Source organism: Neophocaena asiaeorientalis, unplaced genomic scaffold (genome assembly GCF_003031525.2).
Source record: "Neophocaena asiaeorientalis asiaeorientalis breed wild unplaced genomic scaffold, Neophocaena_asiaeorientalis_V1.1 scaffold240, whole genome shotgun sequence".
Classification (NCBI taxonomy): domain Eukaryota; kingdom Metazoa; phylum Chordata; class Mammalia; order Artiodactyla; family Phocoenidae; genus Neophocaena; species Neophocaena asiaeorientalis.
Genome location: NW_020185331.1, coordinates 5,262,831 through 5,284,698, shown reverse-complemented (window position 1 = coordinate 5,284,698; position 21,868 = coordinate 5,262,831). Strand labels below are relative to the sequence as shown.

The following is a 21,868-nucleotide window of genomic DNA, read 5'->3' as shown; positions in this document are numbered from 1 at the left end:
GGCCGGGGGCGCCGCTAGGCCGCAACTCCGCCATCGGGGCGCGTAGGGTGCTGGGGGGACCGGGGAGGGCAGACGAGGGGGAGAGCACTGACGCGCCAGCAGGCGACCTCCCTGGGTGCGACTCCCGGAGGCGATGGGGGGGCTGCAGCGAGGTCTAGGCTTCGCGCCTGCGCAAGGCGCACCGTCCGCCCAGGCCGTAGCCGCGGCAGAGACGGCCAGAGGGTGCCTCGGGGGCCGCGGGGCGCTCAGGGGGCGGGGCGCCGGCCTGCCCTATTCCGGCACCCATTGGCTAGTGTCTGTGCCAGTCACAGGTGGGGAAGGCATGAGTTGACAATAGGTCCCGCCTCCCTCTCCCAGGGTTGCGGGGGGTGTCCCAAGGCTCTTGGCCTCCCCCTAGTGTTAGGAGGAACCCAGGTTTAAATAGAGATATTGGGGCATCGTTCTGAGGTGCTAGGGTCCCATGAAAGCACTGGGAAGTGCGCAAAGGGCTTGTCACTGTTATGGTGACACGCTGCTCAGAAGGATTTAAACATACACTTGCCAGAGACTTCCCAGGTGGCGCAGTGGTTAAGAATCCGCGTATTAGTGCAGCGGGCACAGGTTCGAGCCCTGGACCGAGAAAATCTCACATGCTGTGGAGTAGTTAAGCCCGTGCGTCACAACTACTGAAGCCTGTTCGCCTAGAACCCCAGCTACGCAAGGGAAGCCTTCATTCGCCGCAAGCGCAATGAAGACCCAACACAGCCTAAAATAAGTATTGTTTAAAAACCTTAAAAAAATGTCTTACAATGGATTGATTCATTCGGCCATGTAGCGTTAGTTTTAATAGATTATAAATGTAAATGTTTCCTACCGTCTTTGAACATCCATTGACCGTATTGACTGACACTAACACCGCCAAATTCGGGGGTCATATGTTGAAATACCTATTTTGGAGTTCTGTCAGAAAGTAGCAAGACTTAAACTAGGATCAGTTAAATAGACATGGTGATTATTTATTTTTATTGGAGTATAATTGCTTTTCAATATTGTGTTCGTTTCTGCTGTACAGCAAAGTGAATCAGTTATAAGTATACGTATATCCACTCTTTTTTAGATTTCCTTCCCGTTTAGGTCACCACAGATCATTGAGCAGGGTTCCCTGTGCTAAACAATTGTTTCTCATTAGTTATCTATTTTATACATAGTAGTGTATATATGTTGATCCCAATCTCCCAGTTCATCCCACCCTCCTCTTCCCGCCTTGGTAACCATAAGTTTGTTCTCTACATCTGTGACTCTATTTCTGCTTTGCCTATAAGTTCATCTGTACCATTTTTCTAGATTCCACATATAAGCGATATTATATGATATTTGTTTTTCTCTTTCTGATTTCACTCTGTATGGACTTGGTGATTATTTAATACATGGTTAAAATGACGTGGTTAAGATGACAATCTCTTTTTTGTTCTGTTTTAAGCAGAGGTATGCAGGTTGCCTTGAGGAACACCAATATTCATTATCTACTGTGAAGCTGCCCCTCTCCATTACCTTTGACTCTCTGTAACTGGGAAATGTTTTAATTCCTAAGACACTAGGTTGGGAATTATTTTGCTGCCTACAATAACTTTTCATACAGTAGTGTCTTCCACTCAGTGATCTTGAAGAAAGTCCAAGAGAAAGGGATAGAAGAGAGTCCTGACTACTGCTGCTATTAACTAAAGCTTCCCTGCAACTTGAAGGGATGGAGGAAATAATTTAGAGAAAAATGCACTGGGCTCATTAGAAAACAGTGACACATAATCTCTCTTCACTTCCATTTTCTCATCCATCAATGTCAATTCTAAATCCCCATGAAAATTAAAGATATACTGTTACTGAAGCTATTAGATGAACGATGTTTTAATGTCCAAAAGATCATCTATACCAGTAGTTCCAAATTCCAGTCTTCAGACCAATGTTAGCATGTTGCCAAGTTTACACCTATCCAGGAAAAAATGAGAAAATCAACCAAAATGTACTTTTTTTTTTCAAAAAAAGCAAATTTTATGCAATGTAAATTATTTTTCTTTGTTCTGGGAATAGGTTCCTCCCCATGTGTATTAAAATTTCCTTTTATTAGAGTGTGATGGTAATAGATGTTTAGAAACTGTTTATTTTGTAATAGATGTTTATTAATGTCTTATAGACCCATATGAGAACATGGCAACCTCAAATTGTCCAGGGTAGGGAGTGGAAGGACTCATCTGTAAAATCCAAACATCCATGAGTTACTGATCAATCCAAACCGAACTACAGACAAGTACTCAGGACTACATATTTCAGCATGCACTGCGAATCGCTTCAAAGGGACTACATATCCGGGCATGCAATGCAACCATCAATCGGCGTCCCCTTCTACTTATCTACGGAGACTACAAAGCCCAGGGTACTGTGCGTCGGAAACGCGACGCCCCGTCCCTTAAACTAGGCGGGCCTCCGAAGCCGCCTGGATGGCTTACTCAGGTGCAAGGCATGCTGGGTGTTGTAGTTCTTCGGAAGCGAGGTCGGGCCGCTCCCTGGCCGCCCTGTACCGGCGGCTAGACTGCGCATGTGTGTCAGTGGCCTTAGCGGCGGACCAGGCTGGCAGTTCCTTCCTCAGAAGGAGAGATTCCTCTGCCATGGAGTCCTACGATGTGATCGCCAACCAGCCTGTCGTGATCGACAACGTGAGTTGCATCCCCCTAGCGGGGCTTATGCTCTCCTCCCCGAAGGGATCGCTTCCCGTGTTTCAGTCTGGGCCGCCGGCTCTTTGTCACTGGCCCGGCCTGTCAGGCGGGTTCAGCCGCCGCCGCCTCCGTCCTCCCCCGACCCGTAGTCCGCAGACAGGGCGGCCAGCCGGCCAGCAACCATAGGATGGAGAACCTTGGGATGGATAAAGGGAAGGGTTATAGTCCAGGCGGGGTCCTTGGGCCCTTGGCTCGAGGGGCCTTAACCGCTCTGTGAGCGCCCGGCGCCCGCCCCTCCCCAGTTTCCGATAACTCTATTGGCTCCTCTGGCTCTCCATCTTGACCGATGACCCCGCCTCTGGGCCTTGCAGGATGAGGGCAGCCCTCTGCAGTGATTGGCTCGCGCCCCTGTCGTTCTTCCGGGCCGCCATAGTGTTTCGCCTCTCTAAGGGGCGGGGCGGTGCACGAGGGCTGTTGGGATTGGTTTCTGGGACTCCCAGTGGTGCGGCCTGACTGGCTAGGGCCCGCCTGCTGGTGGAGAAGGGCTAAGTTTCCTTAGATCCCGAGCCGGCCGGGAGGCTTGGCGGTGTACCTGGGTGGGGCCCGAGAGTCAGGTGCCAGAAATGGGCTTAGGATTTCAGTTTTTTCTGTGATTATAAATTACAGAGTTAATAAAAATCGAGAAGAAAGGAGAGTGACAAAGCAAGCAGGGAGATACCTTCCTCTTCGGAACGCCTCGTTTCTGGGGGAAAAAATTACTAAACATAATATTTGCCAGGCGCTCTAGCGCTTACATGGGGGTTTCACATACATTCGAACTGGATCCTCACAAAAACCGGGTGAACAGTTGAGGCAGGAATTTTGGTCCTCGTTTTACAAGTGTGAAAACTGAAGAGCGAAGAGGTAAAAGTGAGCCCAAGGTCGCACAGTGTAGGTGCCCTAAATCCGGTGCTTTATCCATTATTCCTCTTGATAGTACCCCACGCAAATGCATCAGTAGTGACAAATGGAAAGAATCTACATACAGCTCTTATTTTTGGCGGAAGGAGGCAGTTGTTAAAAAAAAAAAATGGATTTCTGTCTTCCACTCAAAGGTTTGGTCTCACGGAGATTGGTTGCTACCTTTCTAATCCCCTTCTAAGTCTCTAAATCCCTCCATTGAGGAAAAACTGACAATTCTGTCTTAAAGTGACTGTCAGATTCGCTCCGTTGATTCAGCCCTTTGGACCTTGCGCACTTGCAAGGTCCTTTCATTTGCATCATCTCATTTAAGCTTCAACACTGATATGTAGATAGAACTTGAAATATGCAGAAAAGTGAGGCTTGGGGAGGTTAACTAACAGTATTCAAACCACCTGGTTTATGAATTAAGGATCCAAGACTCAGATTGAGATTGGGTTCCAAATTCCTCACTTTTTCCAAGGAAAGGTGCTTCTTTGGTTAGCTTTCCTTCTCTCCAGGAAGGAGGTTGAGCTCAGTGAGACATCTCATGTTGGGGAGCAATTTTTTTTTGTCTGCTTCATTAGACTGTTAAACCCTGGCGGGAAAAAAAATGGTATTCCTTCGTTTTTCATTACTCTCTCTTTCCCCACCTCCCTCCCACATACAGTATCTAGGGCCTGACACCACTATGTGCACATTGGATTTTTAATTTTACTGATGGGTGGGGGGATAAATGACTGAATATCTCTATCACGGTAATAAAAATGTCCCTAAATAAAGAAAGGATTGTGGGGGATGGGGGGAGCCTAGTTAGTTTCTGTACAGGGTTGAGTAGGACTCCTTGTTCTTGATGTTGATTTTCAGAGAACACTATTTCTGTCTTCAGCCAGTCTGTGTGTGCTTCATCTGCCTTTTTCTTAAGTTTTAAAAAGAAAAAAAAAAGAAATTAGCAATCTCCTGTTTTCATCAGCAGTACAGAAGGAGTAGTCTGTCCATCCCACCAGATCCTTTGCTTCTGGATTTGTCGGGCAGCAGTTCTATCTCCATCCGCTTTCTTTAGTCACTTAAGCGAATGCTTCTTAGTTCTTTCTTTCTCTTTCTTGGTAGTGTATTTGAAATGCATCAAAACAGTGGTGCATTTTCAGTTTTAAGACTTAAGGAATAGACTTGCTTTTTTCTGGGAAAATATTTCCTTTATTATGCCAACAATCCCACCAAAAGGTAAAATAGGAGAAACTTAAGTAATTTTCCCACTAGGATTTACTGAGCATCTGCCACAGTTTTAGATATGGGGCCTCACGTAGTTCTTGCTGTTTGATATGTAGAGAGTTTTGTTTTGTTTTGTTTCAAAATGAAAGATGGATAGGAAAAATCATTTGAAATATTTGAGCCAACTTTATATTTTGAGAATGTGTCTCTAGCAGATTCAACAGCTCCATAGCTTACCATGCTGCCACAATTTTATTTCTGGGCTAAAGAGAGTGTAATTAGGGCTTCCCTGGTGGTGCAGTGGTTAAGAATCCACCTGCCAATGCAGGGGACACGGGTTCGAGCCCTGATCTGCGAAGATCCCACGCCCGTGTGCCACAACTACTTAGCCTGTGCTCTAGAGCCCACAAGCCACAGCTACTGAGCCTGCGTGCCACAACTACTGAAACCCGGGCGCCTAGAGCCCATGCTCCACAGCAAGAGAAGCCACCACAATGAGAAGCCCACGCACTGTGACGAAAAGTAGCCCCCGCTCGCCGCAACTAGAGAAAGTCTGCGTGCAGCAACACTCAATGCAGCCAAAAATAAATAAATAAATAAACCAACAAACAAGCAGTCATTCTTCCCAAAGGCATATCATAGATAGTAATACAAGAAAGAGGAGGACAGCTCCCAGGCCATATTCTGAGGACCACAACACTTTGATTAGAATACTATGTTTATTCTGAAGCTCAAATCTTTGTGAAGATCTTGAAGGTTAAGTTCTTTCCTAAAATGGATCAACATTCTGGTCAATTTTAAGATTGTCTTCATGACCATACTGTGTGGGCCTAATTGCAGGAACAATACCAGATCTTTACAGGTTTTTCAAGCTAAGAATTTAACTGTTTGGGGGGAATGTTATGCTGCCTCAGCCCCCTTTTTGAAAAGTGGGATACTTTAAACACACAGAAAAGTTCAGAGAAGTATATAACAAGCACCCATGTAGCATGTCTTCCACCCAGATTTAATAAATGTCATTTGCCATATTTGCTTCATTTTTTTTAGGAAATAAAACGTTACAGATATAATTGAAGCCTCTTTGTACCCATCTACAATCCCATCCTTTCTTTCTGGTCCAGACATAACGCCAGAAGCAAACCATCATCGTTAAATTGATGTGCTCCTTTCCATCCATGATTTTATGGACACATGTATTTTATAATGTGTGTGTGTACAGTATTTATGTTTTGAAATTCTACTTAAGTGTTATCATCTTATTTGCCAGCTCTCCTTATTATAGAAAATTTCAAATATAAACAAAAGGAGGAGGAATAGTATAGCAAACATCCACATATCCATCGCCTCGCTGAAATGGTTATCAACTCTCGGTCAATCTACATTCCCACCCACTTCCCACTTCCACACTCTTTTATTTTATTATTTATTTATTTATTTTTGTTGCACCAGTTCTTATTTGTGGCAGGCGCGTTCCTTAGTTGTGGCATGCATTGGGGATCTAGTTCCCTGACAAGGGATCGAACCCTGGCCCCCTGCATTGGGAGTGCGGAGTCTTATCCACTGCGCCACCAGGGAAGTCCCCACACTCTTTTAAAAACATAACCAATATACTATTATCAAACCTAATAAAATTAATAATAATTCCTTAATATCATCAAATATCTAGTCAATGTTCAAATTTCATAATTGTCTCATTTTTTTAAACAATTTGTCATCAGCTCTTTTTTTTTTAACATCTTTATCGGAGTAAAATTGCTTTACAACGGTGTGTTACTTTCTGCTTTATAACAAAGTGAGTTAGCTATACATATACATATATTCCCGTATCTCCTCCCGCTTGCATCTCGCCTCCCAACCTCCCTATCCCACCCCTCTGGGTGGTCACACAGCACTGAGCTGATCTCCCTGTGCTATGCGACTGCTTCCCACTAGCTATCTATTTCACATTTGGTAGTATATATAAGTCCATGCCACTCTCACTTTGTCCCAGCTTACCCTTATCCCTCCACGTGTCCTCAAGTCCATTCTCTACGTCTGCGTCTTTATTCCTGTCCTGCCCCTAGGTTCTTCGGAACCATTTTTTTTTAGATTCCATATATATGTGTTAGCATACAATATTTGTTTTCCTCTTTCAGACTTACTTCACTCCATATGACAGACTCTAGGTCCATCCACCTCACTACAAATAACTCAATTTTGTTTCTTTTTATGGCTGAGTAATATTCCATTGTATATATGTGCCACATCTTCTTTATCCATTCATCTGTTGATTGTCATCAGCTCTTAAGATCTGCTGATTCACTTAAGTTTAAGGGACACTAGAATTAGCTGAGGAAATGGAAGTCAATATATTTATGTAACACCATCACTTGTGGTGTGACTTTCAGGCTGTTGGTTATACAACTGCAGCAAGAATCCATCCGTAGTTTGACGGAGAGAGTGAAGAGGAGGTGGCTTGCAGAGATAATCTCACTATTCAATTATGTATATTTTGAGAGCCACGGATGTGCTTCACATCAAGCTAGAAAGCATGTCTAGAATAGGGGTCTCAAACTCAATGCCTGCGGAGGCCAAGCAGATACATTAAAAAAGTCGTGGGGGCCAGGGGGAGAAGGTAGCCTTAACAACAGTGCGAGGAATCTGAAAGGTGCATTGGGCACACCTGACCAAAGGGCCAGCTGCTTCTCATTTCCAACCAGTTGTCCCCATGTAGGAATGCAGACCCAATGTTGCCATATCTTCTGATTTTTCAAGAGAAATCAGAAGTATTAAATTTCATGTGCAATCTCTAATTTTTTAACTGTTAGAAGTTAATGTAAAAGTAGTTTGTGGTCTATGGAGACAGAAAGTAGATTAGTAGTTGCCTAGGGCTGGGGGTTGGTGGTGGTAAGGATGGAGAGTGGCTGCTAACGGATACAGCGTTTCTTTGGGGGATGATGACAAAGTTTTCAAATTAGATTGTGGTGAATGATTGTACACTGTGAATATACTAAGAACCATTGAATTACACACCTTAAATGGTAGATTGTACAGCATGTGAATTTTATCTCAATAAAGTTGTTTTTAAAAAACTACCTTATGGGGCTTCCCTGGTGGCGCAGTGGTTGAGAATCCGCCTGCCAATGCAGGCGACACGGGTTCGAGCCCTCGTCTGGGAAGATCCCACATGCTGCAGAGCAACTAAGCTCGTGCACCACAACGACTGAGCCTGCGCTCTAGAGCCCGTGAGCCACAACTACTGAGCCCGCACGCCTACAGCCCGTGCTCTGCAATAAGAGAAGCCACCACAATGAGAAGCCTGCGCACCGCAAACAAGAGTAGCCTCCACTCGCCACAACTAGAGAAAGCCTGCGCACAGCAACGAAGACCCAAAGCAGCCAAAATAAATAAATAAATTAAAAAAAAAAAAAAAAAAACTACCTTATGGGGGACTTCCCTGGTGGCTCAGTGGTTAAGAATCCACCTGCCAATGCAGGGGACACAGGTTCGAGCCCCGGTCCGGGAAGATCCCACATGCCGCGGAGCAACTAAGCCTGTGTGCCACAACTACTGAGCCTGCGCTCTAGAGCCCAAGAGCCGCAACTACTGAAGCCCGCGTGCCTAGAGCCCGTGCTCCAAGAGCCCGTGCTCCACAACAAGAGAAGTACCTCAATGAGAAGCCCACGCACCACAACAAAGAACAGCCGCAAATAGAGAAAACCCATGTGCACCAACAAAGACCCAACACAGCCAAAAATAAATTAATTAATTAATTTTTAAAAAAAAACTACTTTGTGGGCCAAACAAAATATGTCTTTGGGCCAAAATGGGCCACGAGTATCCTGGAATCTGAGGCTCCACCTCTCAGCGTCCTCTTCCCACTTGTAAAATGTCAGACAGCTAGCCTCCTTCCCAGCATGTCAAGAATAATCAGTGCTTAGGATAAGGTTGCCCAAGCCACAAGGCCTATAGCCAGCAGGTACTGGGAGAGCCTTGCTGAAGGATTTGCTATTTGTTTGCCTGCATCAGAAGGAGAATTGTCAGTGGTGGCTGGCAGCAGACTCAAGTCCCCAAAATCAAATGCTTAATGAGACTACTTTTTCAAGTAGCTTCTAAAAGGCATTTGTTTACTTGGCTTTGCCAGAGTGAATAACAAAGAGAGTGGCAGCTCATTTGCCAGGTATACAGTTCCTAGTTACAAATACTGTTAAAGAAATTGACATGACCCTGAAGAAATTGACATGCCCCTTTTATATGCTCTTATGGTATGGCTTGCGCAGAAGAGAGGCAACTCAGCCGGCTCCCCCATCCCCACACATTCTTCACCCATTCTTCAGCTGGCCTGCCAGGCAGCTCGTGGAGCTGCAGGGACAAGCTGGGTCTGGTTCCACCCTGTGCATCATTCCCAATCCTGCCTTTGCCTTCCCTGTACCACCTCTGCCTGGGGCTTCTGGCATTCCAGCTGCTCATTCAGGTTCCATACTTTAGGCTTCATCAGCTCAATCATTTGAGCTTGGTTTTCATTTTAGTCAACCAGCATCTATTCAAGTACCTTGCACATGTGAGATACCGCTGATATACAGTCTCTGACTTCAAGGAATTTGCACTGAAAGGAAACAAAAGTGGAAACCATAAATTCGAATAGAAAGCAGAATGAGGGGACTTCCCTGGCAGCCCAGTGGTTAAAACTTCGCCTTCCAATGCAGGGGGTGTGGGTTCGATCCCTGGTTGGGGAGCTAAGAGCCCACATGCCTCATGGCCAAAAAAAAAAAAAAAAAAAAACGAAAAACAGAAGAAATATTGTAACAAATTCAATAAAGACTTAAAAAAATGGTCCACATCAAAAGTATATATATATGTTTTTTTAAAGAAAAGCAGAATGAAATTTATGCTACCTAGTAAAACAGGTAATGGTGATTTGGGGAGATAATAGGAAGAGGATAATTAATTCCAACTGGGGATTATTCTTCAGGAGCAAGGCGGTGGTATTTGAACTGGGCATTTTATACTCTTGCCGGGAAGGATGGAGAGAAAGAAAAGAACCTAACATCTTACTCCGCTTTGTCACTCAGCCTCCAGTCCTTTTGCTAGTAAACTCAAAATCAAATATCCAGGAAAATCATCTCTTAAAAATATCTAGGAACTTTCCTGGCGATCCAGTTGTTAACACTCTGCGCTTCTACTGTGGGAGGCACAGGATCAATCCCTGGTCAGGGAACTAAGATCCTGTATGCCACGTAGTCTGAAGCACAGACTCTAGATTACTTTTCTTGTTTTCAACCTCTACCAGGAGATCCAGTTAGTCTGCTGGCATCACCACACCCAGATGAAGGCAGTGGGCAATTATTGGAAGCTTGAGCTCACAAGTTCCCAGAGTTCTCTTGTACAGTGTTATTTTCACTAGCTGTGATGCTGTCCCAGGGCCCTTGGGTTTGCAGTAAGATAGTCTTTTCCTCCTTCCCGGTCTTTGAGCTCAGTTTACAGCTGCACCTTTTCCAGGCTCCTTGCTGTTCTGCCTAGGCCAATGGGTTTGCACATTGTCTCCTGTTTTTTCTGTTGGCAGAGGCTCCTGCTGTCTTAGAGAACTGGCTTGCCCTGCTCTCCTCCCATACTGCTTTCCCTGTCCTTCAACCACTTCTTACCTCCTCCCTCTGTCTTGCTACAATCAGGTACCAGGATGACCCATCTCACCCCACCCCAGCCCCTGCCCTTCTCCTATAGAAGGGCAGAAATAAGAGACAGAGAGGGATCCAGGGCTGTTGCCAGGAAGCCTTTGGTACCAAGGTAACCTTGGCTAGTTAGCTCTCCTGATGTGTTTACTGCTTGCTGTGTAGGTCCTGGAAATATCAATATTACACTCGTTCCAGGAGAAGTGGTCACCATGCAGCAGGAAAAGGCTTGCCCTAATTACACTTGCAGCTACAAACTGTGTTGGGGGGTGGAAGGACGAGGGTATCAGGTGTGGTGGCAGAAGAATTAAGAAGGAAGAAAACAGGGTGAATCTCAAGCAGTATCAGGCCTCGACATCTGTCCTGCGTGGAGTTGATGTCCAGAGTCAATGTTTACTTTGGCTGGGCCCGGGTGGTACCAGAGGTGATGGTGGGAGACATCAGATTCTTCTCAGACAGTGCTTTAGGGCTTTCCTGCTCTTTACCTCAAGAGACCAACAAGTAAAGCAAAGCATAGTGAAAAAACAAAACAACCACCACAAACCTCCCACAAAGCATAGTGGTCTGCCTCTGTAGTCAGAACCAGACAACGTGTGTCATATTGGAGTTAACTTCAAGTATGGCAGCGCTCGTGGTGGTGTCTGTCATAGAGGCCTTGGAGGGCAGGGATAGTCTGGGTCTGAGCTGGGAAAGTAGGTTAGAAGTGTTCCACGATGGTGTAACAGAATCATGCGCTCTTCCCTCCTTGGTTATATTCCTAAACTTGGCTGCTTCGGTGCTTCTAGTCACTTTCCTCTTCTCTCCTCAAGAGTTCTTTTTTTTCCCCTTTATTAATATTAATTTCCCTTTTTAATTCCGAAAGTAAAACATGTTCAATGTAGAAAAGTCAAAGAATACATAAAAATCAAATAATATTCAGAGTATGCAATGGAAATGCCCCTCACCATCCCCAGCCCCACTGCCCTCCCTTTGGTGTGTGTTCACTGTTCAGATTCTCATACAAGTGGATATAGTATACATAAGTATAAGGTCTCTCTCTTTAAAGTAAAAGTGGAACCATATTATACATACTGTATGATATATATCTCCTCTTGTTTTTGTGATATTGTGACTTCTCTTTCTCTCTCTCCTCAGGGATCCGGTGTGATTAAAGCTGGTTTTGCTGGTGATCAGATCCCCAAATACTGCTTTCCAAACTAGTAAGTCATTCTGTAGCTTAGTCAGAAGCTTGGGAGGCTTGTCAGCTTTATTATGGTATCAGCCCTCCATCTTTTAGGGAGAAAGGATCTCTCATTTGGGTCAGTCTTGGTACTCAAAACAACAAGCGAGGGACAGGAGCTGGCTTTTGGAGTAAGCAGACAGTTGCCTGCAGGGTACAATCCAAGAGGTGAATTTTTTTTAATTTGATTTTATCTGATGCCAAAAATGTTATCATTGGTGACTCATTGCTTTGGATGACAGTCTCTTCATGGAACCCTCTTCTTAAAATTCTCCTATCACCCAGGATGGGGTTTAACATTAAACCATACCTACCATCCTAGTGAGAATGAGTTTTTGGTTTTTTTTATATAAGTTTATTTATTTTTATTTTTGGCTGCATTGGTCTTCGTTGCTGCGCACGGGCTTTCTCTAGTTGCGGCACGAGGGCTTCTCATTGCAGTGGCTTCTCTTGTTGTGGAGCACGGGCTCTAAGCACGCGGGCTTCAGTAGTTGTGGCACGCAGGCTCTAGAGCGCAGGCTCAGTAGTTGTGGTACACGGGCATAGTTGCTCCACAGCATGTGGGATCTTCCCGGACCAGGGCTTGAACCCGTGTCCCCTGCGTTGGCAGGCAGGTTCTTAACCACTGTGCCACCGGGGAAGCCCAAGGATGAGTTTTTTTCTCAGCACTTTCTTCCTGAGGCAGAGAGATTGCAGGCAGGAAAAGGGCACGGGTGCCTGGGAAAGGGGCTCAAAGCAGTAGAAAAAGGAAGAAAGGCTATCTGTCATTTACAACATCACAGTTTTCCTTAATAGGAGGCCTGGGCAGGAGGCTAAGGAGACAAAAACTTTTTGAGTTAATCGATCTAAATGAATTCTTGTTTCCCTGTCTCTCTTGATCTGCATATATACTGTGGAAAAAGAAGAACTAGAGGTATTGAATCCTCCAGAATTTGTTTTAATAACTTATAAAACAATATAAATATATTAAATATATGAAATACAAATGACTTAAAATAATAAATACAAAAAAATAAAATAATACATGTTTATTATAGAAATTGTGGGAAGTGCAGAAAAGCAGAAAGAGGAAAATCAAAATCAACTATAATCTCATTCCTCAACAATAATCACAGTAGAATTGAGTATATTTCTTCCCATCCAAGTACGTGCATCAGTACATCCTTCCCGTGTCCTGTCATGTGTTGTGTCATGAAATGAAAAGTGATGGTCCTCCCTGCTCTCTTTTGTAGTGTGGGCAGACCCAAACACGTTCGTGTCATGGCAGGTGCCCTCGAAGGCGACATCTTCATTGGCCCCAAAGCAGAGGTAATCCCCAGTCCTACTGAAGAAGCCTCAAGCCAGCAGGGGACCTTCATTGTTCCCCACTCGGGCAGTGTCCCACAGTGGGACATGGCCACGAGTAAAAGGAGCAATTTCCTCTTGAACTCTCCCCTTTCACTCTCTCATTCTAGAGAGAGTAAACCTAGTTGGTTTCCTTCTCCCAGGAACAGCCTCTGGTTTTGGAGAAAAAATATCTGGAACCCCACTTTGGGAAATAGAGACCAGTCTAGAAAAGAGGGCTTTCGCTTCATTGCCAATGATTAAGTTGACTGGCTTCGTTATTTTTTTGGCAGAAGTGATTGGGGGGAGATTCTAGCTGGGATACCCTGGAGATAAGTTAATTAGCACAGTTTGGCAGTTAATTAGCACAGTTTTCCTCAGGCAGCTTCTAGAAGCAGAACAACAGAATCATTGTTGCCAACCTTGGTTGCAAACGCCAGGAGATTGTGTCCTGGAACCAGGCAATGAGGAGGGTGCCACCCAGCGGCCCACGGAAATGCAGAAGCCCTCTGCTTTGCCAGCTGGTTGGGCACTGAGTACGGTTCGCAGCATACAGCTTAGAGACTTGGAGGCTGGGTGGCCCGCCCTTAGCTGTGGTTGAGGACTGCAGGCCCTGGAAGAGTAGGGCCCACCTGGCAGCCCTGCTGAGAGGCTGGCTGTTGCTGTAAGTGCTGCTCTCTGCCCCCAGGAGCACCGAGGACTGCTCTCCATCCGCTACCCCATGGAGCACGGCATCGTCAAGGACTGGAACGACATGGAGCGCATCTGGCAATACGTCTATTCTAAGGACCAGCTGCAGACTTTCTCAGAGGAGGTGAGGGTCCTATGTTCAGGGTGCCCCTGCAGGGTTTGCAGAGCAGGCAGAGCCCCTACCCCAGAGATGAGGCGGATGACAATGATAACTGCCACGAGCGTTTGAGTCTTATGTTCTAGGCACCAGGCCATGTGCTTTCCAGACATGTTTGCATTTAATCTTCACAGCATTCCTATGAGATACAGGTAGTATTATCTCCATTTTATAAACAAGGGAACAGAAGGTCAGAGAAGCCAGGTGGTGTTTTTAAGATCACCCAGTGAATAGAGTAGTAGAGCTGGGATTCAAACCCACGTCTTTCAGACTTCAGAGCCTATACTCTTTACCTTCTAAGAAAGGAAGTCTCAACTCAGAAACACAAAAGGAAGGTGCGTACTAGGCTTATCAGAATTTCCAGGGGAGGGATATGTTCCATTTTTTAAAAGTACGGTCAATATTGAAATTTAATTTTCTATTTTGAAAAAAAATTTTTAACTATTATTTTTATCGTAATAATTTCAAATTTAGAGTTTAGCAAAATCTTGACAACTGGAGCTATACAGTAGGTACAAGGACCTATATAAGAATCTTGGAAGACAAGGAGGGGAGTAAGGGATGAGGACAGAATGAGACTTTAAAGGGGGTATGAATTTAGAAAGTTGAGAAGCTGACTTGGGTGGGGATAGGTGACAAGCCCAGTCTGTCCTTTTTTGGAGAGAGGCTGACAAAGGTCGCCTGAGCTCTCCAACCAGCCACACAGTACTAATGAGGGGTGGGAATCTGGCCTCGCCCTGATTGCTGTCTGGGCATCTTTCACCAGCATCCTGTGCTCCTGACAGAGGCGCCTTTAAACCCGCGGAAAAACCGGGAACGAGCTGCTGAAGTTTTCTTCGAGACCTTCAATGTGCCAGCCCTTTTCATCTCCATGCAAGCTGTGCTCAGCCTGTGAGTAGCAGCTGGCTGGCTAGCCTGGCCCCTTGCGGGGAAAGCAGTCCTTTGGCAGAGTCGAGGCTGCCTCTCCTTTGGGCTGGTTCAGAGTCACCTGAACATCTCTGCCAGGGAAGGTTGGATGGTGCGAAAGACAGCATTGAGGCTGTTTTCCAGTCTCGTAACTCCCTGCTGGTTTGGTGCCACAGGCTCTCCACTCAGCCTGCTGGGAAGGCCATGTGCTGCAACAGCTCTCCCTGCAGGCCCCTGTAATGACTTCGGGTATTATTTCAGGGCCTACTTGTGCCGGGTGCTATGCAAGCCTGGTGATAGGGTCGTGATGAAAACACCTCTGTGTTCCCTGTTCTCACACCCCTGTCTTTCCGTCACGCTCCCAACCTGCCTCACACCAGGGTTAGGTATATTACCGAGATCGTACACTGGTGACCTACAGATGGCATGTGTTTGGCCCCATTAAAAAATTGTGAGCCAGGGCTTCCCTGGTGGCGCAGTGGTTGAGAGTCCGCCTGCCGCTGCAGGGGACACTGGTTCGTGTCCCGGTCCAGGAAGATCCCACATGCCGCGGAGCTGCTGGGCCCATGCGCCATGGCCGCTGAGCCTGCGCGTCTGGAGCCTGTGCTCCGCAATGGGAGAGGCCACAACAGTGAGAGGCCCGCATACCGCAAAAAAAAAAAAAAAAAAAAAAAAAAATTGTGAGCCAGCATTTAAAAATTAGGACATTTCCTGTCAAAATCCAAATTTTCGGCTTCTCTGAAAAAATGGGAAGATCTGGTAATGCTGGGCCTGCACTCCTCTAGAACAAAAATCAGCTGGAGCTGAAATAAAGTAGCAGCTGCACTTTAGATAGGGCTTGCAAACTTGACTTCACCACAGTCTCTCCATTGCCTGTTGTCCTCCCAACACGAAGGCAGAATGTCAGTTGCTATTTATGAAGCATTGTGGGTTTTTCCCCTCATATCACAGAAATATATGTCTGTACCCTTGTCCTTACCAAAAGAGAAAATACTAAGGACAGACCTAGAGGGCCATGTGGGAAGAAGCTAGTTTTTTATGAAAGTGAAGATATTATTTTCTTTTACTCATTCACTTTTCCTGCCTGACCCCTGTAGGCATTTGAGTTTTGTCCTCTTGTCTAGAGAGTAAAAACTGTCCCTCAGGCTGGGTCCCTGAAGCAGTTGAAGGCCAGGCCATCTCCTGCGGTTAGAAGGCCTGCTCTTCTGGGGGTTGGGGAAGGAGCTTGGAGAGGCTCAGCCCCTTTCCTTCAGACACTACAGGCTTGCTTGCTTCAGTACTCAGGCTGCCTTCGTACTTAGTCCAGTCGAAGGCTTCTGGAGAAGGCAGGCCCCAGCTTTAGTTTAGCTGACACTGAACTCTAGCAAGAAGTGAGTTTCTTCCCCGAGTGAGGAGGCAGGGGTTGGTGATGGTTTGCCCCCTTTGCTTCAGTTATGCCACCGGCAGGACCACGGGTGTGGTGCTGGATTCTGGGGATGGCGTCACCCACGCCGTGCCCATTTACGAGGGCTTTGCCATGCCCCACTCAATCATGCGCATCGACATCGCTGGCCGGGACGTCTCTCGCTTCCTTCGCCTCTACCTGCGCAAGGAAGGCTATGATTTCCACTCATCCTCCGAGTTTGAGATTGTCAAGGCCATAAAAGAAGTAAGTGTTGCCCCCGTGGGCCCAGGGCTGGGAGAGGGAATGGGAATAGCAGCCAGGACCTCCGTGACCTGAAGTGAAGAGCGGCGAAGCTCCTGTCCTGGGGATCAGGCTCTGCCCTCCCCAGCCAGGCCTCCTGGCAGCTGTGTGGTCTCCAGCTGGGTCCCCTGACCCTGACGGATTCACCTTCCAAAGTGCTGCCGTCTTGTGGTAGAAAGGGAGCTGCCTCTATTTCCTAAGCTGGGTGATGAGCACACCATGCTCCTTTACTTAATGCTTTTTATACATTACGTACAAATTACATACGTTCTTTTACATCCTTGAAGAAGTCAGAATACTTTTTTCTTTTTTGGTAAAATGAACCCTCCTGCCACCTATAGCTCTAGGAGACCTCGGAGCTGGGTAGGCAGTACCCAGAACTGTATGAGTAGTAGGAGAAAAACACCTGAGTCTGGACTAAAATTAGGGTGTGGTCTCAGACCCAAATCCAGAAAGCTGAGTTGCCACGCTTGCGCAGCAGGAAGGTGGAGCAGGTGAAAACGGTATCCTAAGAAAGGGCAGGGAGATTTCGGTCAGCCCTCACTGGGTGGCACTTAGCATATACAGCTCTAACGACCTTTAGGGCAGTCACTGCAATGGGCAGATTTCTGCAGCAGCACATCACTCCCGGGGACTTTGACTGGGTAGGCGCCAGGTTTCCTGCCTGCCTGACTTGTGCTTCGTTCTGCAGAGAGCCTGCTACCTATCCATAAACCCCCAGAAGGATGAGACGCTAGAGACGGAGAAGGCACAGTACTACCTGCCCGACGGCAGCACCATTGAGGTAGGTGTCCGGACCTCTCCTCTCAGGCCCCCCAGGCCCCAAAAGCTCTGGGCCCAAACCAGACTTCCCACGGGCAGGCTGGAGTCAGGTCTTTCACACCATCTGCCTGGAGCAGCATAGCTCTTGAGCCACAGCATCTCCTGCAGAGCGAGGTGCCAGGGACTTTGCTTGTCCTGTGTGGAGGGGAGAAGGCACCAGAGGCATCTTCCTAGGTCGGAATGGGACTAGGAAGCGTGAGGTAGAGTGCTGTCCTTAACCACTTAGGCACAGTGTAGGGTGAGTTCCATCTCCCTGGACCTCCACTGATAGGAAGAAATTTCCACAAATGAATGAATCCATCTATTAAGTCTCTGGCCGGCACGTGCCAGAGCTAGGATTACGCACAGGAGCTTCCTCTCTGTAGTTTCCCAGGAGCCCTGTTTGTTCCTTTTTGTTCCCAGGAGCCCTCTCTTTGTTCTTCTTTGTGCCCTTGACGTACAAGGTCTTGCCTGAGCGTGGCCTTCCTAGCCACCTGGTTACTAAGCCATGGGCAGAGGGCCCTCTTCCTAGCCACCTGGTTACTAAGCCATGGGCAGAGAGCCCCCACCCCAGCCTGAGAAGCTTGCGGCCCCCCTGCAGATTGGTCCTTCCCGATTCCGGGCACCTGAGCTGCTGTTCAGGCCGGACCTGATCGGCGAGGAGAGCGAGGGCATCCATGAGGTGCTGGTGTTCGCCATCCAGAAGTCTGACATGGACCTGCGGCGCACACTTTTCTCTAACATCGTCCTTTCGGGAGGCTCCACCCTGTTCAAAGGTTGGTCTTTGCTCTCAGCGCCCTTCCCCAGGAAGCTTCCACATACTGCTGGGCCCCGACGCCCAGAGAATTGACGTGAGATTCTCCTTTCCTGCCCATTCAGGTTTTGGTGACAGGCTATTGAGTGAAGTGAAGAAATTGGCTCCGAAAGATGTGAAGATCAGGGTAGGAGCATGCTGGGGGCGGGGCCAGGGGCTGGGTGGAACTGAGCCTCCCAGGATCTGGAGGGCCATGTGGCGTGGCCTCCCCTCCTGCTCTGCCCAAGTTTTTCGGGCACCGCCAGATGGCTCCCAGCTTCTACTCTGCCCCTGAAGCCCACCAGAGGGGAGGACCCCTCTTCACTCTCCGTCTTCACAAAAGGGGGCAGTTCTGATACCCAGATGTGGCAGGGTGCTAGGCTGAGGGCCCCACACGTGGTCTTTCAGGGAAACGGTAACACTGACAGGAGACTGACTTTGCTCCCCTGTGACACAGTCTAACGTCTTAGTGACTGCTGAGGAGAGCTGGCCTGCCTAAGGGGGGATCCTGAATGGAGGAGTGTGGTTCTTGCCACCACACTGGGGCTTCCCACCAGCCCCCGACGGAGCCAAATCTTGCCCCCAGATAGCCCCAGCTTCCCTGGGAGCCATAGATACTTAGGGATGCCGGGAACCTCCTTCTTCAGATGAGCAGGCTGGCCACAGTACCCCCCAGAGAGGCCACAGGGTCCAGCAGGGACATAACTTAAAGCCTGTTTTATGAAATATATCCACTGAAATGTATCCATGTATCCACCGGCTCTCACTGGCGGTGAGAATTGGCCATAAAGGTGAGTAGTGGCAGGGAAAGGGAGAGGGGAGGATGGACGTCTCAGATTCCTCTTTCCACCCACCCCTGCAGATATCTGCACCGCAAGAGAGACTGTATTCCACATGGATTGGGTGAGTAGCTCTTCTGGGCATAAGAGCGGAACAGGAAGCAAAGGCATTGATTACCCCTCACCACCCCATCCCTTTAAAGAAAAGCCTGGTCTGGTTTGGCCCCAGGGGGACTGGCTGGCTCCATGAGTACCCACTCCCCTTCTCTGACATTGTTCCTTTGGATTCCCTCCACTCCAGGGGCTCCATCCTTGCCTCCCTGGACACCTTTAAAAAGATGTGGGTCTCTAAGAAGGAATACGAGGAAGACGGTGCCCGATCCATCCACAGGAAAACCTTCTAATATTGGGACATCATCTTCACCTCTCTCTGAAGTTAACTCCACTTTAAAACTCGCTTTCTTGAGTCGGAGTGTTTGCGAGGAATTGCCTGTGTGTATGAGTGTGTGTGTGGGTGTGTGGGTACGAGTGTGTGCGCATATGCGAGTGCCGTGTGGCCCAGGGATCCCAGGGATCCCGGGGCCCAGAAAGGACGATGAACTACCCACGATGGTGACGGCCTGAGACCTGGGGTTGACCACTAACTGGCCCGACAGGGAAGAGTGCTGGCAGAGGGCCCTGCTCCGTCAGCAGGGTCTTTGGCTGGCTGTGTGGGACTATGTTTACTACCATAGGGAGACAGAGAGGGAGGTAAACCCAACCCCCAGGAGACCTTGCTGCTGCCCATCCTAGGCTGGGCCAGCCCCACCCCTACCCCACCCAGGGTGCCCTGCGGCCCAAGGCAGCTGCTGCCTCCCCTTGCTCATCATTCTGCTCTCAATGCCCCTTGATCACAGACTGAGGGCCAGGGTTGAGTTCTGTCTGGTTTTGTTGCAGTTTGGGTTTAGAAAGCTGGAAAAGCACTCCAGGAGCGGTTACTGAGACTTCGGTATCAGGAGGGGGCAGGATGCCCTCATCTTCACCTGGAGACCAGGACCACACTGGGCATTTGAGGAGGGCAGGAGTAGTGCTACTTCTGATGGGTGGCAGAGTTAACGCTCTAACCCCCAACCCCCATCCGGGGATCTCGGGAGAGTTTCAGGAGCCTGTTGGCCCCAGGCCCTTGCTTTCCATCCATCCATGGGCAAAGCCATCTTCAGTTTTATTTATTGAAGTGTTTGTTCAGTACAGGGACTGGAGCGAGGGAGCTCACTGCCTCCTGCCCGCCAGTCACCCTGTTCACACTAACGTTTACAGCACCTAAGCTTAGCATAGCATCCAGGGCCCCGCCACTCCCCGCTAACGGTGAACTGACAGTATCCATAGGCCTCAGGACCATTTGGGATCAGAGGCTACACTCAGAGTCACTCCAGCCTCTTTCTTTCTCCCTCTTCCACTTGCTCACCACCCTGGAATCAACAGGCTGGTTGCTGGTTGGATTTTCTGAAACAGGAGGTAGAATCACCCTTTGGCAGAGGCTGCTAGCAAAGGAGGGGTGCTGGGGATCCAGCCTTCTTAGGACTGGAGAAAGAGCTGCAATTAAGTTGCCTTTTCCCACGCTAGCTGACCCGGGGGGACTAGGTTGTAGGGGCGAGACAGCCCCCTCTGGGCTGATTTGTGCCATTCTTTTCTTTGCACTTGTTTGGTTAGGGAGGGGCCAGACCAGAGTGCCAGGAGCTGATGGGCTCAGGCTCACCTCCTCTGGTCCAGTGGGGCCAGGTGCCTACCCTGGACTGGGCTGGCCTGGCAGTGGTCCCAAGGCTCTTCAGGCCAGATGGTGCAAAGCTGGGGCTAGCAGATATTCACCGGCACCCTCACCTGTGACACCAAGACCTGCCCTGATCCCAGATTCCAGGCAGTATTCTCCCCCATGCCGTCCAATGACCAAAGGCCCTGCCAGGTGTGGGCCACAGCAGCAGGTGTGTGTGAAAGCGATGTGGCGACCCACAGACTGCAGTGTGCTTAACCAGCTCACCTCCCCCGCCCTTAGCCCAAGCCTGTCCCTCGCACAGCCTCGCACAAACCACGTTGCCTGGTGGGGCCCAGTGTACTTAAATAAACTCCTTCCAATAGACACATCAGCTGGGCCTCTGTCTGTAGCCAGTGCAGGGTGGGAGGAGGGAGAAGCTGTGGGCCCGGAATCTGAGGCTGTGACTGGGCCTAGTCTGTCCTCTAGAGGGCACTGTTGCACCAGCCAGACTTGGCCTGACCTTAGCCCAAGCCCCAGCCTGTCAGGTGGACGCAGAGAAGATGGTGTTCACAACGAAGCCCAAAGACCAGGTCAGGAATGAAGGCCCCAGGCCTGTGCACATGCCCAAGCCCATGGATGAGACTCCACCCCAAATGAGGGGGCCAGCTCTTCACATCTCTGAAGTCAGAAGCTTATTAAAATACTGTTCCCAGGGCCCACGCGCAGATATGCTAATTAATCAGTTCTCCATTTTAAACCTGTATACTTGGGGGGGAGCGGGGAGCGGTTTTCCAGGCACTTTACACATGTTAATCCATTTGATTCTCCCAACAACCGTACAAGTGTAAGTATGTTTGTTATTCCTTATATAATTTCCCAAAGCTCTGCCCTTTGTTAACTAGAATTTGATCCCAGGCAATATAGCCCTAGGGCCTACATTCTTAACCGCTGTGCACACCCTCAAATAACCATTGGCCTAGAGCAGTGGTTCCCAGTCAAAGTCAGTTTTGCCCCTTAGGACACACTTGGCAATGCCCGGAGATGTTTGGTCGTCACAACTGGAGGGAGATGCTACTGACATCTAGTAGGCAGAGGCCAGGGATGCTGCTAAACATCCACAACAAAGAACAGCCCAGCCCCAAATGTCTGTAGTGCCGAGGCCGAGAAACGCTGACCTCAAGCAGAGGTTCTCAGTCCCAGCTGCACGGTAAAATCACCACAGAGCTTTCCGAAACCCCAGTGCCAGGCGGTACCCAGACCCATGAAATCAGAATCTTGGGGAACAACTCAGACACCAGCAT

General features: G+C 48.2%; 2 protein-coding genes across 3 annotated transcripts in view; one reads left to right on the top strand and one right to left on the bottom strand.

The window, feature by feature from the left end:
* Positions 1 to 286, bottom strand: part of SUFU (SUFU negative regulator of hedgehog signaling) — a 110,736-nt gene extending 110,450 nt beyond the window's left edge. Inside the window, exon 1 of the mRNA XM_024734832.1 lies at positions 183 to 286. Within this exon, the coding sequence (XP_024590600.1) occupies positions 183 to 286 (104 nt within the window). The remainder of the gene's footprint in view (positions 1 to 182) is intronic.
* Positions 287 to 2,506: 2,220 nt separating this feature from the next.
* Positions 2,507 to 20,953, top strand: ACTR1A (actin related protein 1A). Of its 2 annotated transcripts, XM_024734871.1 has the most exons (11): positions 2,507 to 2,687; positions 11,621 to 11,685; positions 12,938 to 13,013; positions 13,717 to 13,842; positions 14,642 to 14,766; positions 16,213 to 16,429; positions 17,157 to 17,249; positions 17,868 to 18,042; positions 18,146 to 18,207; positions 18,922 to 18,962; positions 19,140 to 20,953. In XM_024734871.1, the coding sequence occupies exons 1-11, from the start codon at positions 2,640 to 2,642 to the stop codon at positions 19,240 to 19,242; spliced, it is 1,131 nt and encodes a 376-aa protein (XP_024590639.1). In that variant the 5' UTR covers positions 2,507 to 2,639; the 3' UTR covers positions 19,243 to 20,953. The 2 variants fall into 2 exon arrangements, with proteins under 2 accessions (XP_024590639.1, XP_024590638.1); XM_024734870.1 differs by lacking the exons at positions 18,922 to 18,962; positions 19,140 to 20,953 and having other exon boundaries at positions 2,563 to 2,687; positions 18,146 to 18,902.
* The last annotated feature ends 915 nt before the right edge of the window (positions 20,954 to 21,868 follow it).